The sequence below is a fragment of the Dendronephthya gigantea genome, unplaced genomic scaffold (assembly GCF_004324835.1).
Source record: "Dendronephthya gigantea isolate DGI-Jeju-01 unplaced genomic scaffold, DenGig_1.0 000000F, whole genome shotgun sequence".
In the NCBI taxonomy this organism is placed as follows: Eukaryota; Metazoa; Cnidaria; class Anthozoa; order Malacalcyonacea; family Nephtheidae; genus Dendronephthya; species Dendronephthya gigantea.
Genome location: NW_021163010.1, coordinates 4,663,733 through 4,678,675, shown reverse-complemented (window position 1 = coordinate 4,678,675; position 14,943 = coordinate 4,663,733). Strand labels below are relative to the sequence as shown.

At 35.3% G+C, this 14,943-nt stretch overlaps 3 protein-coding genes across 6 annotated transcripts; 1 reads left to right on the top strand and 2 right to left on the bottom strand.

Moving 5' to 3' along the window:
• The first annotated feature begins 758 nt into the window (after positions 1–758).
• Positions 759–3,182, top strand: LOC114518162 (39S ribosomal protein L55, mitochondrial-like). The gene is made up of 4 exons (XM_028538106.1): positions 759–814; positions 1,698–1,776; positions 2,120–2,145; positions 2,329–3,182. Coding segments are annotated over exons 1-4 (384 nt in total). The 5' UTR covers positions 759–812; the 3' UTR covers positions 2,606–3,182.
• Positions 3,183–3,354: 172 nt separating this feature from the next.
• Positions 3,355–11,385, bottom strand: LOC114518147 (sentrin-specific protease 1-like). Of its 2 annotated transcripts, none has more exons than XM_028538086.1 (20): positions 11,216–11,385; positions 10,551–10,602; positions 10,374–10,416; positions 10,016–10,194; positions 9,410–9,638; positions 9,101–9,231; positions 8,639–8,787; positions 7,964–8,139; positions 7,569–7,608; positions 7,185–7,223; positions 7,013–7,097; positions 6,771–6,800; positions 6,222–6,272; positions 5,692–5,733; positions 5,135–5,452; positions 4,940–5,019; positions 4,722–4,800; positions 4,330–4,380; positions 4,054–4,098; positions 3,355–3,952 (listed from the first exon to the last, which is right to left on the bottom strand). In XM_028538086.1, exons 1-20 carry the CDS (start codon positions 11,275–11,277, stop codon positions 3,890–3,892), a joined length of 1,944 nt encoding a protein of 647 aa, XP_028393887.1. In that variant the 5' UTR covers positions 11,278–11,385; the 3' UTR covers positions 3,355–3,889. The 2 variants fall into 2 exon arrangements, with proteins under 2 accessions (XP_028393887.1, XP_028393896.1); XM_028538095.1 differs by having other exon boundaries at positions 9,101–9,219.
• A 274-nt stretch (positions 11,386–11,659) lies between these two features.
• On the bottom strand, positions 11,660–14,889 carry LOC114518040 (phosphatidylcholine transfer protein-like). Of its 3 annotated transcripts, XM_028537947.1 has the most exons (8): positions 14,444–14,512; positions 14,228–14,338; positions 13,801–13,939; positions 13,206–13,320; positions 12,789–12,880; positions 12,315–12,486; positions 12,033–12,100; positions 11,660–11,926 (listed from the first exon to the last, which is right to left on the bottom strand). In XM_028537947.1, the coding sequence occupies exons 3-8, from the start codon at positions 13,930–13,932 to the stop codon at positions 11,846–11,848; spliced, it is 660 nt and encodes a 219-aa protein (XP_028393748.1). In that variant the 5' UTR covers positions 13,933–13,939; positions 14,228–14,338; positions 14,444–14,512; the 3' UTR covers positions 11,660–11,845. The 3 variants fall into 3 exon arrangements, with proteins under 3 accessions (XP_028393748.1, XP_028393738.1, XP_028393757.1); XM_028537937.1 differs by lacking the exons at positions 14,228–14,338; positions 14,444–14,512 and adding an exon at positions 14,645–14,889; XM_028537956.1 differs by lacking the exon at positions 14,444–14,512 and having other exon boundaries at positions 14,228–14,350.
• Positions 14,890–14,943: the final 54 nt, after the last annotated feature.

Below are 14,943 nucleotides of genomic sequence, written 5' to 3'. Positions count from 1 at the left end.
TTTACCACTTCACACTACCAAGACGTCTACCATTCTTTTCTGTTCTACTCTAAGAAAAATTATTTATAGTTTTCCTATGCTAGTCTTCGGTAGTGATGTTTTGTTTTCTTTGCAATTATTTTCAGTTTTGATCTATCAGAAATAAAAGTCAGATATAGAGACAATATACTATAGCACCAAACGCTCCATCAATGGTGGCAAATCCAACATAGATTAATTAATCTCTCATCCATCCACCCACATGACGAAACAGCTTCCTAGTTGGAATGCTACGTTGCCACAACGGTTGTTCTTGTGTGTCAGATTTTAAAAAATTCCCATCTTCCAACTGCAAACGTATTGCCTTTCAATTTAATAATTGGTCCCATTCCCATAGCCCTGATTTATGCCAAAGGCAAAGACGGATCACGGATTATTTGTGTAATATCCGTTAAGACTGTCGGTTCATTAGACATTAGTACTATGATTTATAGGGGCGAAAAGGGTACCACCTCTGACCCATGTGGACCTTGGTCAGCAAGCGTGGGAAGCGAAGTGAAAAAAACTTGATTGTATTTTGCTTTTAATCGTAACTTCTGAGTTGAGCAGGGCCGGGTTGGATTTGACAGCTGGTTTCATTGTACGTTTTTAACGTACAAGGTGATCATTCAACCGTCCACAGGGGCGCACAATGGAAAAATGGACGACTTTCGCTAGCCATCCTCACTTTTAGACTCCCGGCCCTGAAAAGCAATATACTTGAATATATTTGTATTACATGAAGTATCGTACGAGTATAAAAGAAAACATATAACATATCAGATTATGGAAGAATGTGAGTTCTTATTCTCTTGAAATAAATTCCTCTACTAGGTATGAGAATCTTTATCAATGTTACCATCATAAAAATATTGAGCATTTCACTTTAGTCACGGGGTCACATTAGTTATTGATTAGTACTGTTAAGCTGATCATGATTGGAAGAATTTTATGTCATGTGCCATCTGATGGCATCTGATGGTAGTGATGGGCGATACCAGCTTTTTCAAATCGATACGATACCGCTTCGATACCAGACAATTTGTAGTGGTATCGATACCAAATTTCGATACCGATACCAGAAATTTGAGCCGTTTTTTTACCGTTTGTAATTTCATATACCATACCATAATGTGCATTTATTCACTCATATTTTTGGTTTTTCCCTTTTGGCAGAAATTATTTTGATTGGTAGCATATAATTAAAGAACTAAAGAACAAAAAAGTGACGAACAAAAGAAAAATAAATAAAAAATTTTATACTTTTTGGTAGAAAACGCTGACCTAAAATACTGTAGGCTCAGTATCGAAATTTTGCGACCACTTGGTCAATGGTCAAGTATCGATATTTAGTGCAAATCATAAATATCGGTGAGTATCGATACTTGGTATCGAAGTATCGCCCATCACTATCTGATGGCAGCCATCACTGCAACCATCACTGCTAGTCTGTTATGCTATAAAACGAATGAGATTGTACTTAGGATTCAACTTATCAATATCAAACTAAGTAACTCAACATTAGCCACATGTTTGCAATCTGACCCAAATCGCATAAACAAGATCATTGTCTGGTAGAGTGTATAAAACTATATATATTGATATGATTCTCCCATCTGACACATGAGGGTACCATTTTGAAATTGTCATAATTTGACATACAAATATTTCTTTTGCAGGTCTTTAAATATGTTATCTGTCTTATCTTCAAAAATACATTTCTTCAGAAATTTAATCAGTCGTCAATGGTTACTTCAGGTACAAGTAGGGATATTAATTAAACCTATACACCTTGCAACTGCCACCTTTTTAAGCCACTTCATTTACCCCTGATATAACACTAGTGTGATCCTTCTGGACAACACTAAATTAAGACCGGTTATCCTTAGCTATACTGGTAGATATTAGCTCCCAGTGCACATATTTCATTTCTGTGCTGGTTGTTAATGTGCTAGTTGGAAGACATGCCCCTAGATTCCACCACTAAAAGCATTTCACCACCAAAACTAGTTCACTCTTTGTTAATAATCCATGACATCATGGTGGTGTCATGAAACCATCAATTGTGTGTTATGAAAACATTTATGTTTTTCTATTTTAGCCCTATCACTGCACTCCTCTTCTAAGGTTAGTTCACCAAAAATTATTAGATTCCTGCCAGTTTAAGATCTGGCAACCTAGCAGCTCTTTTATATTTTGTGTATACAAACAGGCACTTTGCTGAGAGGACACATTCACAAACATCAAATGATTGCATAACCTACTGCTATCTAGCTTATTGTTATTCAAATTCTTAATTATTTCCCCCAGATGTTCAACCTCTATAACAAGAACAAAAAAAAGCGTATATCCTCGTGTGTATAAAGTACGTTTACAACAGGCAGATGGATCAAGCTACACCATACGTTATCATGAACCTCGTGAACTCATAAGATTGCCGGTAGATCCAAATAATCTCACAGAAGAGGAGAAACAAGCAAGGCTGAATCGTTTGAAACCAGAGAAAGAAATCGAAGTTCATGAATTCGATGATGAAGAAACGGAAATTATTCAAAGATCTTGGAAAGACTTTGTAGCGTCAAGATAGCATACGTTAAGGACAACATAATGTATAATGTTGGATCATGTTCAGAAGCTACGCCTACCGTCCTGAACATAATTAAGATTTTCACTATCTCTATCGTCTTCAGGAGTCAAAAGACGTACTTACGAAGTATTGATTTGTATTATATTCTCTATCGATATCTCAGAGGGTGGCCAATATTGTGGCGGAAAAAACGTCAGGATTAAACGAATAATCTACACTCAAAAATACATTAACTTTTTTACACCCTCTTGAGACGGTTAGCTTAAAACAAAACGATTGTGTAATCTTCAGTCTTGGTTGGTGCATGTTACTAGATAACGTACTACGTTTAGGGAAACGAAGTAAAAGCCTTCTCCTGGCAGTTGTATTGTTCAAGTTTACTTAATTCTGGATATACGGATTGCGATTAACTAAAACTGTTGCACTTTGGTATTCATAGATATAACTTCAACACGGTCGCTAAGTGTTTATGCTGAGCTTTTTTCACATCACCTCGCAGGTAGGTGCATGGTAATGCTTCGAACTTATACCTGGGCCATGAGTGAAATGGCTCTGCATATGAGATTGAAGTTGCTTTCAGATTGCCTAGAAACAATGTGATTGATGATTAATTGGTATGTAACAAAATAAGTTCACTCCTTCATTTGGCCAGATGAAGGTAGTATATTCTTAAGTACAAATTCAATTCAAGTGCAATTTCCATATACATCAACTGAATATTTATACATATCTAATATAGATTCATATACAGATCATAGAGTCAATTTTTTTGTGTGTTTTCGATAGTCTCGCTTGTGACGCAGTGAACCTTCGTTTTTTTATCACTGAATAAATGTCTTTCTATATGATTTACACTCGAAGAATAAATATATGTTATATTTTACAAATGACCATCCTCCTGTCTATAACTCTTATGTTAGTATATTGGTACAATCTCGATCGATGGTCGGTGGGGTGAGTCGACCCAAATTTACCACTGGTGTGAAGGTTAAGCCTCATACAGACAAGAGAGCTTTTTCTTGCCAAGTTCACTCCGACTATATAGTCAACAAGTTTCCTAAATTCTCTTAACCGAAGGGGAAATCGAAAAAAGCATTTATCTTTTCTTAACAGCTTTTTGGGTTTTTTTGGTCAATTCTCTTGTCACTTTCGCGTACAAACGAGCAAGGATTGTTTGCCAGGGAAAAATTACTTGTCTCTACGGAATTGAAGCGCGAGCGAAAAGTGTTATATGCGTACGTAACTTTAGTTGTTTTATGCATTTTTTCTTGTTTTATAAATTTGTTATAGTAAATTCTTCTTCAATATTTCGTACACCATTCTTCGACGGAAGTAAGGCATGTGGAGCTATAAGATATCATAAATAACATAAGATATATATCGCAGTGTATTTGAGGGAGTACGATAATAAAACATATGCATGCTCATGCACAAAAAGAAGATCTTACCTGCGTGAAATTAAATGACGCTCGTCTTGACACATATTCCGCATACTAAAAGATAAAACAAAATATCGATATATATAATGAGCGTGACATTTCATTTTAGAACTATATTTCTGCTTTTTGTCATGATCTTTTTATGATATATGGTGGTATAGGTGTATTAGGGTTCCTCTTCTAACTCGAAGTAACGCCATATTAAACGTTATAATATGAAAGAATGAAAAAAGAAAATGTTCATGGAGAAAGAGTTCATCGAATTTTTCAAATTTGTACACTTACTTTGCAAGCAAAAACTCCACAGTCGCATCCATTTAATTGTTCAGGGATATTCTATTGAAGAAATATACTCTGAATATTTTACTAAAAAGTTCACACTCCAAAAACTATCATGAATGATCACAAAACTTTCTAAATAAACGTCTAAAAATTAAAATTGAAGAAACCATCTTGACTATTGGGCAGTTATGATGCTATTAGGGTATGACATATCCTCATTAATTCCTGACGATGAACTACATCTACAATCTACAATCTAATACAATTTACATGCAGAGTGTCAATTCTATTGTGTTGCAACAAATAATTAGTACTCATCGGTAACCGTAACTTTTGAATACTGGATGCCACATGGTATACATGTTATACTATCCTTCAAATCAAGGCAAGATTACCTTAGGGCTGTCGTTTTTCCACCCAGTCAGATCAAGTGGCGTTTTCTTTTTATCCAGACTCTCTGTGCAGATATAATCGCTAATATACAAGGCAAATTATGTCATGTCGTGGGCTTGTAACAATTTGAAGCCAGCAAACAAAAAGCACGTCATATTTTACACAAATACAAATAAATAGATACAAAAGAGGACACGTATAAATAATTCGGTATTCTCACCGCAAAGCCTGAATACAGTTTGGATTCTCTCCTTTTAAGGAATCGTAGTAAGTGAATATTTTCTGTTTGATATCAATAACCTGAAACCAAACAAACGCTTCGATGAAGTGGAGAACCGCCAGAGAAGAATCCACACCAAACCAAGATTATAAAAATGATAGGTGTAAAGGCACTCTTGCTAACGTAATTCCTTACCGCTAAGCACCAGTGCATGCCAAGATGAATTGGAATTAAAATAATATCCATTGCGAACAAGTCGACTTTCTTCGTCCAGCGTCGCAAGCTAGCGTGTCCAGTTTTCATTAGTTTCGGGTAAAAGAAAGTGTTAAATGCATGAACTTTGGGTCCACGGTTCTTGCTACGTTCGACTATCATGTGTAGATATGCGTTAACAACTTCATCATTGAGCCATGTTTGTGGTCGTAATGTTATTATATCTCCTCTGGTGATGCGTCCGATTGGTAATTCAACCAGCAGTTCACCTGGAGCACCATGACCCAAAGCTTTGTCAATCTGAAGCGAAACAGAAATTCATATTTCCATTTTATAATACACGACATTTGCGCGTATAATATGCAATTTGAATTTATTTAGTAAAATTTTCGTTCCGCGAGTCTTTCTCTTTAACTCCAACAACCGTTACAGGGTGGTCAAAGGGTGGTTTTACCCCCTGAGTCATTGTCAGTACTAAAACTCCTGTTCTATGTTTTGCCATGCCCTGCTCGTGCAATCACAAAACTTAAAAGACTTACGACATCGTTCATTCCATCAGTAAGCTCTTGGAACTTGTCGATCTAAAAGGAAACATATCAATATTGATATATCTATCGCGGATCCACGCACCAATAAACTAAATTGAGGTGCTTGTGTTGACAAGATATATATTATTTTATGACACAATATTATATTTTTAATGTTATGACACGATATCATTACTTTTAAAAACGCTGTTACATTACAGCTACAATTTTAGTCAAAACCTGTTGGACGACTGCCATGTGCCCCCCCCCCACCCATTTAATGTTGGGCTTTATTGTCAATTGTTAGCTAAAACGTTAGAAACCAACCTTGAAAGGAGAGAGGGGGGGGCACTAAAAGGACAGAGCAGAGGTTGTCATAATTAATACTACTGTGAAAATGCTGTCAGTATGCACCCCATTCCACCTTGCCAAGGTTGTAGTGTAGGACCACTTTTTAATTTGACTCTTTTTTGAATCACAGTTTGAATTAAGGAATTTCTAGTTATTAAGTTAATGATATCTATGCGCTTTTCTTAACCCACCTCTTTTTCGATGACAGGACTCTCTCGTTCTCCCAGCATTCTTTCCTTTACCTTGACGAAGTATAAACAATACATGAGGTAGAATTTTCTGGTTGCAGGAATGATACAGTATGTGTAGTTTGCTTTCTTGCTTAAAGCAAATCCACACAAAATGTGCACTTCAAAAACCAAAATGTTTGGTTTCCAATTGAAAGTAACCTTAAAATGTTTTTCGTCGTAGGTGCTCCAAATAATGCCTGAAATGCAGCCATTAAGCATCAGAAAGCCAAATATCGTCCGGACTAGGAGCCCAAGATAAACTTCCCATTTTTCATTCAAAACATTTATGTGTTATCACAGGATTCGGGGAAAATATTAGAGTTCAAAAACTTTGTATTCTTTGCTCTCTCATTAGTGAGTTCATGCAAAGATTTGTCATCTGTTATTTTGGATCATTATAAAAACAACTGCTTTAACAACCTCTTTAACATAATATGTACGTTTTAATTGAAATTAGAAAAAAGCTGACTTTATATGCATGTACCAGTTTAAATACATATGGGAAAATACCTCTTGTGATACGAGTTCCAAGTCATCTTTCTATGAAATAATGAATGCATGTATACTGAGAATGAGTTCGCCACACACTCTCTCATACCGTTAAACAGTAAATTTGCCGAACAAGTCCATTTTCTCAGTTCCTTAACAGTTACTACATACTGCTTGTTCAAATTCCTGATTGTATTTGCGTGAAATCTTGTTCTAGATAAATCTAGATGGTATTTTTTAAAATCTAAAAAGTAAACTATTACCTCTTTGCGAATTGCTTCGAGTTTCAGCTTTTCCTTCGCTATTTTTCTCTCCTGTTCGAGATTATCTGTGCTCAGGGTTTGTTTCCTATTTAAAAAGAAGTGAAACATTAGGAAATATTTTTCATTTTGCTCATGCATCTGCGGTAAGTCATTTTCAGATTTAAAGGCTCACCATTTCTTAATCCAACTATCATCCAACAAGTCAAATGACCTAGAAATAAACGAAATAAGGCCACATATAAAACCAATGAAAGAAATATCCTAAATATTGCTACAAACTTTCTCCTCAAATGAGCCTCCAAATGAGCGCGTGCAAGGGAGGGGGGATTGACTGAAATGTATTATTCTTACTTTACTAAAGCCTCATTTTTTACTGTCATCATCTAAGCTTTTAGGAATATTCCAACAGCCTAATGTTCAACATGTATTTGATTTTTATAAATAACACGCATCGTCTCGTATCCTAATCTTCATAATAGGACAGTAAAGACTAACTGGACATTAGGAAATGCAGGGTACGCAACAATACAAAAACTCTCCAATATGCATATAGTACCTCCGTGATTGGCGATTATTCATCTGCAACTCAACAAAACCTGAAAAGAAAAAGGGCGCCTTTTACCGACTGAAAAAAAAACTCTTTTAGCCTCAGAAATTAGAAAATTGAACGAGGTCTGGTTACTTGTATGACATATGAACAAATTGGAGTTTAATAAGAACTATCACAAAAATTCAATACAAACTTATAGTTCATTTTGGAAAAGGAGTTTTTTTGTGTGATTGTGTATAATAGGTATACCAGAATGGGTATAATTAGTGACGTCAAATGACGATAGTCCACTGAACTAACTAGACTTCACTACACTTTAGTATAGAATGCAATAGCCGCATATTTCTGTTATCACGATTTCCATTATCACTTTATCAGCTTGGCCTGGGTAATTCACATACCTTTTGAACCACTTGCAGATGAGATTTTCGACGTTTTAACTGCACCAGAGGGCATTTTAGATGGGGATGTTTGAACTTTGACTGTCGCAGGCTGATGAGAATCTTTTTTAACAGACGACAATCTTGTGTTTCCAAAAAGCGGGTCAGAGGACAGAACTGAACGCTTAGCTTTTAACCTAAAAGACAAATCAAATTTTCATAACATATTCTGTCTGCTGGTAAAAATACATTGCCATGCACAGTGTCAGCCCATCCAATATCCGGGATTGTCTGTCCAGTGGAATGCAATATAATATATTGTTGTCACAAACACTTCAAACACTTTAATTTCCGTTCGTGACTACCATAGACGTTTATTTGATAGCAAGCATGATTGACATTAGACAAGAATGCTGGTCTTGGAAAAGGATTGTATCTCTTTCTTGCATATTCTTTTCTCTATCGTGTAAATTTGTCGATGCAGATTGTTAGTTGGTATCGAGTAGAAATATTACTTTTAGAGCACGAACCAGCGGAGGAGTGAATCCTCAACATATTGTCAAATATTGACAAATTGTAGCACGATTGCATTCCGTACAATTTCTGTAAGTATCGCGCGGGCGACGATTCAATTAAAGCATGCCATTTTTTTATCTTAAGAAATATTTTCTAAATTGGTATTACTCGGTAGTTAACCTTGTCGACGAAACTTTTGCTTCTTTGTTATCGTCATCTTCAACAACAATGGGTTTCCTACGAATACTGCCGTAGTTTGTTGGTTGGTGGACAGATGTGTAATGAGCAAGTAACTTCATGTATTGTTCCCGCTCCTGAAGACGCACCACCTATCAAGGGAAACTAGAAATTCACTTTGGCCTAGAACAACAGATGTTAAGGCTGTTTTACCACTTCCAAAGTCAAATGAATATGTGAACAGAATAAATATTACCCAAGGAAATTAACTGTAGTGAATATGTGAAGAGACCGAATGTTACCCAAGAGATTTTAACCGTGAATATGTGATCAGAACTTTGTGGTCCGTGCAGACTGTGGAGCAAGCATTTGTTAGCTGACTTAGCTCATTAATAAACCTGTCTGACACATGAACATACTGGTACATTTAATACTCCAGTGTTAAAAGTCAAGACGTCTACTTACATTATCAACTGTGGTTGGGTGTTGCTTAATTTTAAATGCAGTTATATTTCGAGGTTTAGGAGGACTTGGTTTCACCTCTGTAGATTCAGGTTTTTTCATGAAAACACCACCGCCAGACCCTGAAAAACATGCTGCAGGGCAATAATATTTATTAACCCATCACACACAACTGTAAAGAGTCTCTTAAAAGGAGTTACACTAAGAAGTATTTCGTGAGACTTCATGAAACATGTAATTGTATTCTGTGTGGAAGAATCCACTTTCAGCTAAAAAGTAAATCATCCATTAGTAAAAATTGTATAACCTCACCAGAAATCTGCCTTTCTCGTTTTTGAGAGGAAGAAACTGGGGTCCAAAGTTCATCTGTTGGGGAAATTGCTGCTGTTTTAGTACTATATTTTGAAGGATCATATATTGAGTGTCTTGATGAATTGGGTTCATAATTTCGATATGGGGAAAAATTCTCTTCAAGTGGCTTTCTGCTCAATTGTGAAGATGTTGCTTTTTCATCTTGCTCCGGTGATTGACAAAGTACATCCTAACAAGAGAACAGTGGGTGTTTTCACAAGGACTGCAAGCATATATGGTACATGTGACTTTGCATGTTAAACTAGTTTAGTAATTCAAGATGGGGAGTCTTGTGCATCTCATTTGTTTTATGGTGCACAAAGTAAGATGAAAGTGTAGGGGATCTGGGGATCCATATTTATACACCAGGCAGATTTAGAATGAGGAGGGAACCATCAAAGACAACATGAAAATGGTGAATATATGGCATGATGCACCCTAATATGGATGTGCCAAGCCATTTTATTTCACTACTCCTGATTTCTTTTGATAGCAATTGATTTTATGTTACATGATGTAAATATAGGAATATACCCAGACAACTGGAAATGAAGTTTTATATGTTACCGTTTCAAAATGTCTGTGCCGTTGCATATTTGAATGTTCATAGACAGGAAATGTTTCGTTTTCCTGATCATCTACATCATCCCGCCAATATTTTTCTCGAAATGATGTAAATATTCCCACAGTTTTCTTTGCTGTCTCTCTAACCCACTTAAAAACTTTTCCAAGTGGAGTTTGTCCTTCTATAATAAGCAAATAGTCATATCATATACAATACAGTTATGTGTACCAGATTTGTCCAAAACTACTTCAAAGTTAAACACAATGCTCTTAGACTTATGCTCTCTGTGAGCAATAGATCAACAAGCAACACAAAACTCTCTGTTTACATTGTGCTGTAAACAAGAACTATTTATTCTACCTTGACGGTAATCCTCCCCTCGAGCTCTTTTATTCTGTGGCGTCTGATAAAAGTGTTTGTTTGAAAAACATTTTGTAAATTCAGGTATACTGGGGATGGATGCTCAGTAAATATTTGCAAGTGTCAAGAATTTAGATTTTAAGAAAGAAAGAGAAATATAATCACAGCAATTTGTACCTGTAAATTATCAGTAACAATAATCACTTCTTCTCCACTTAAATTTTCACTACTAAAAATAAATTCAATAGTGTACAATTCAAAATTATTAAACATATCACACAAATGTTAGAAAATTGTTACTAAATATGTAATTAGCGGAATAACAGACTCCATAATTTAATACTGGCAACATCTTTATACAATTGTGTTTAATAGTGTGTAAAAATAAAAAAAGGCATGCGTTGGGTTATGTTGTATGAAAGTAACCTTAAAAAGTTGCACTTTAATTCTTTATCATAAACTGTATTTTGCAAATACTATACCTAACCAGGCTAATCTTTCACATAATTTGCAGGAAAAGCAATAGCAATTCACTAAGTTCTTGGAAACCATACATACTGCCCAGGCTCAAGAACTGTAGCCTGTAGACAATTTTTGTATGTTAAATTTTTACATAATTTTAATGCCAAGACACCTGACTTAGGGGCGATTACATGGACTAGGCTAGCCCGTTTCCTATATTATAGGAAGCAATTTTTGACGTTTCGATTACACTACAATTTACATATAACTAAACTTCCAATTCATCTCAGCGACCTAGCCTCAGGTTTTAGGTTTATAGAAGATATGTCATTTACGATTTATACATGTATGTTTTATATACTGTATATATATTTAAATACCTTGTCCACTTTCTTTTACCCCTTCTGCGTAACTTCGGAGTGTCAAAACTCGATGCCAACATACTAAAATAAACGATTTAGGAGCAAAATTTCCTCGATCCGTGTCTTATGTAGTCAAAAGTTGACTATTCTACATGAACCTATTTTAGTATTTTTAAAAATTACTAACTTCGATTCGCACGGTTTACGCGCGCCCACGTTTTCGTTCACTAGCGGTACATAGTTTCCAGTAGTTGGACACTTCATTTTATTACTTATCAGGGCACTTCTATATGTTGGGCGGTACTTGGATATTGACAATTTGCACTCTAGTTCACAAAAAGGGCTTCCAATAACCTCGGAAATGGCATTTTTGTCAGAGCGCATTATGTGTGTGGCACTAGCCACACTTCCACATAACAGTAAAATTAACAAAAAGATTTTGATTTCAGAAAAGTGCTTTGATTTGATTTTATATATCATTGGGTGAACGAGTTTTTTTAAAAAAAAATCAAAGCCAACAGAAAAATATGGAAGTAGTGCTTTGCTAATTGTACACCTGATACAAAGTCTATTATATATTATTCGTATAATTAATGGTTAGAATTTACGCAGACTACATATAGCGTTCATTAAAATTAGGCAAGTTCATCATTTTTTCCTCTTTTGTAGAAAATCTTCATAGGATAGACAAGCTTTCCTCATATTTCCTGCAAACCTTGGCACACCTGTCTAGAAAATTGTCGAATTCTATTTACTTGAATGGTATATAATGGCTTAAAGTCGATGAAAAAGCAAAAACCGATCAACGAAATTTTTCAACACTCAAGAAGCCTACCTTAGCGGCCCAATTGATCAACCACGTTGGAATCATACCTCCGGGATTATCAAAATAATACATATACGCTAAAAAATATTGTTTTGCCAATTAGAACTTAGGAAAAAAGAAGATTTATATTGGTATGAAATTCATTCTCCAAGAGCATTAAGCCTGTGATATCTGTTCAGCAGTATCAGTCAGTTAGTGTAATTAGGGGTAATTTTACATAACGCCTAACGGCCAAACAGGTCTGAATAAAAAACATGAAAGCACATTGATTAAACCAACTTTTCTTTATACCTTTGGTGTTGCCTTTCTCGTCAGGCTGTAAAACCAGACTTTGAGTAAAATCTGAAACACGCACGACACCACTAACTTCTTTCCGTGAACTAAATGGATGACTTTTTCCAAGAACAGCGTACGTCTGAACTCCATCTACTTCTAATTTTCTGGAATCTCTCACGAATGTATACTGTATTAATTGTACATTTAAGGAAAAAAGACGGTTGTACAACTCATGATAATTTTTTCTGTTCTTTTTCCGAACGAGGCACGTCATAATGGTCTTGTGTCTGTGATAATTAATTCCCTTGAAATTTTAAAAGTACTGCGAATTTAGCAATTTCAAACTTAGTCTATAATCGTATCTGCAGAAGCTTAATTTTTGTGATATAAACTAAAATGAGTAGCGAACTTCGCCGCCGGCAACGCGTTTTCTGCTTTGGACTTGGGTCTGGGGTAATGAGCATTGATCTAAGGGCATTGTGTGGATACATCACGATTAGACAGGGGAAAAGGAAAATTAACGTTCCAGTATATTCCTCTCACTGTTGAGCCATTCTCTTCTTCAGTAAATTCATACAATTCTAAAAGAGATTACCAGATCTAGAATGATTCAGTCTAGTTGGGCGTAATTCGTAGTCACTATAATGCATAAAATATTCTAGTATATTCCAGGCCTTCGTACATCCAAAGGAAAGGGGCAATTCAATAATAAAACTAAAATATATGAGAAACAACTTCTCTTATAGGCAGTATTTATTTTCATTGTTTTTCATAAGCGAGCGTTGGTAGCCTATGTAATTGTCAGGGTTGATAAAAATGCCCGAAAGTCTCATCAGGTATATACTTTTAAGAACATATGGGCAAAAAATCCGTTTACAGTAAATTTTTAACCAACAATTTTCAAACCTTTGACATAGTCATCCCACTTTTTTCGGTATTCCAGATCTATGTAAACTTGGTAGCAAGTCTCAGGAGGACATTCTAGGGTACCATACATCTTGTAAGAATAGAGACCAGATGCCTAAATGAATGAACATTGGTAATTATACATTTGGTTTTATAGTGCCAGAACAATCTGGATTTAAACATTACACACAATCTCCACTCATAATTTCAGGTCTTTAGTATTGAAGTTAATTACATTAGTGAGCAACAAGATTGCATGGTCGCTATCAAAGTGAATGCATAGTTATAGTACTGTCATGAATTGTCATACGTCACATAAGAATATTGAGGGCAGATCTGTATGGGATTTACAATGGGTTGTGCTATGCACTCATATATAGACACATAATATCACTTGCATACTGTCATTTTAACTTGTATCCGATAGGTAGCCCTGAAGTATATTTTTATCCAATTTTAAAAATGCAAATACACAATAGTAATGGTATTCCCTTGTTATGAACACACAATCCATAACAAGCAAATACACATGCATGGCTTCCTAGGATTAAATATTGTGTGTTGACTTGTGTTGAATGCATGTTAATCAGCATACCTGATCATACTGGCGATATATTTTACAATGAACTCCTTCAGGAGATGTTTCAACAAAAAATTCCCAGTTTTCTAGTTTAGGGCAGTTCAGTTCTTCGACTGCTTGATCAAATTCAGCTGCTTCAAACATCATCAAAGCACTGGAAAATAATGAAACATGAGCTAGCAACTCTAGCTTGCCAATTAAAGCTTTGCAATGTTATGTTAAATGTCAGGTAGTTTTGTTGATCTAAAGATTAGAGAAGTGTCACAGCTATAAACACCATTTAGTTCATGTGTTAAACATTGTTTTATATATGATTATCAAATTAGTCCACATATTAATAGAAACCAAGCCTTAGGCATTATATATTACTATAAAGTAGGATATCTACTAAAAAAACATTCTGATTTCAAGTATCAATGCAACACAATCACAACATCCTCACTTAATGTTATCATTCCTCTCACAACCATTCCTCACACACCACTTTGACAGGTTTGGCTATTTTTTATTAGCTGTCTCCTTGCAGTCTGCACGTATTTGACCTTTAAATAATCTAATGTAGAATGTAGAACTGGAGTATTACTATACCATTACTATAACGAACCATTACTATAACGTATTCAAGTATTCACAAGTTTAGTAATTAAAGTTTACTAACGAAGTATGATGATAATCCAATGGTATGGCCCAATCTTATTGTGACAAATGATCGGTGGAATAGGATCGACTTGTTCGAACAGATTAAAAAATTATTTGTTTATATGCCTCGTTAAAATCAAATCGCACTTTTGATATATTGCTAAGGGATTCAAGTACCTCTGTACATAAAACATGTTTTACGATGGGTGAAAGCACTTACTTATAAAACTGTACTTCTCTCTTTTACACTTTGTCTTCAACTATTTTGCACTTTTTTTTATAAACACACCTTCCACGCTCCCGTAATTTTCTAAATCTGGCGCGAAATTTGTCGAATTTGAAATGCAACGTTTCGAATTACCTCTTCCTGTCAGTCCGATTCGCTGGAGTAATTTGGTTTGTTTTATTTCTGAATATTTTGCGACTTCCACTGTAGCATAAACTAAGATAATATTAACACTGAAATCCTTGGATAAAAACAGGTGCTGATGTATGAGCAACCTGCTGAGATGTTTTTTA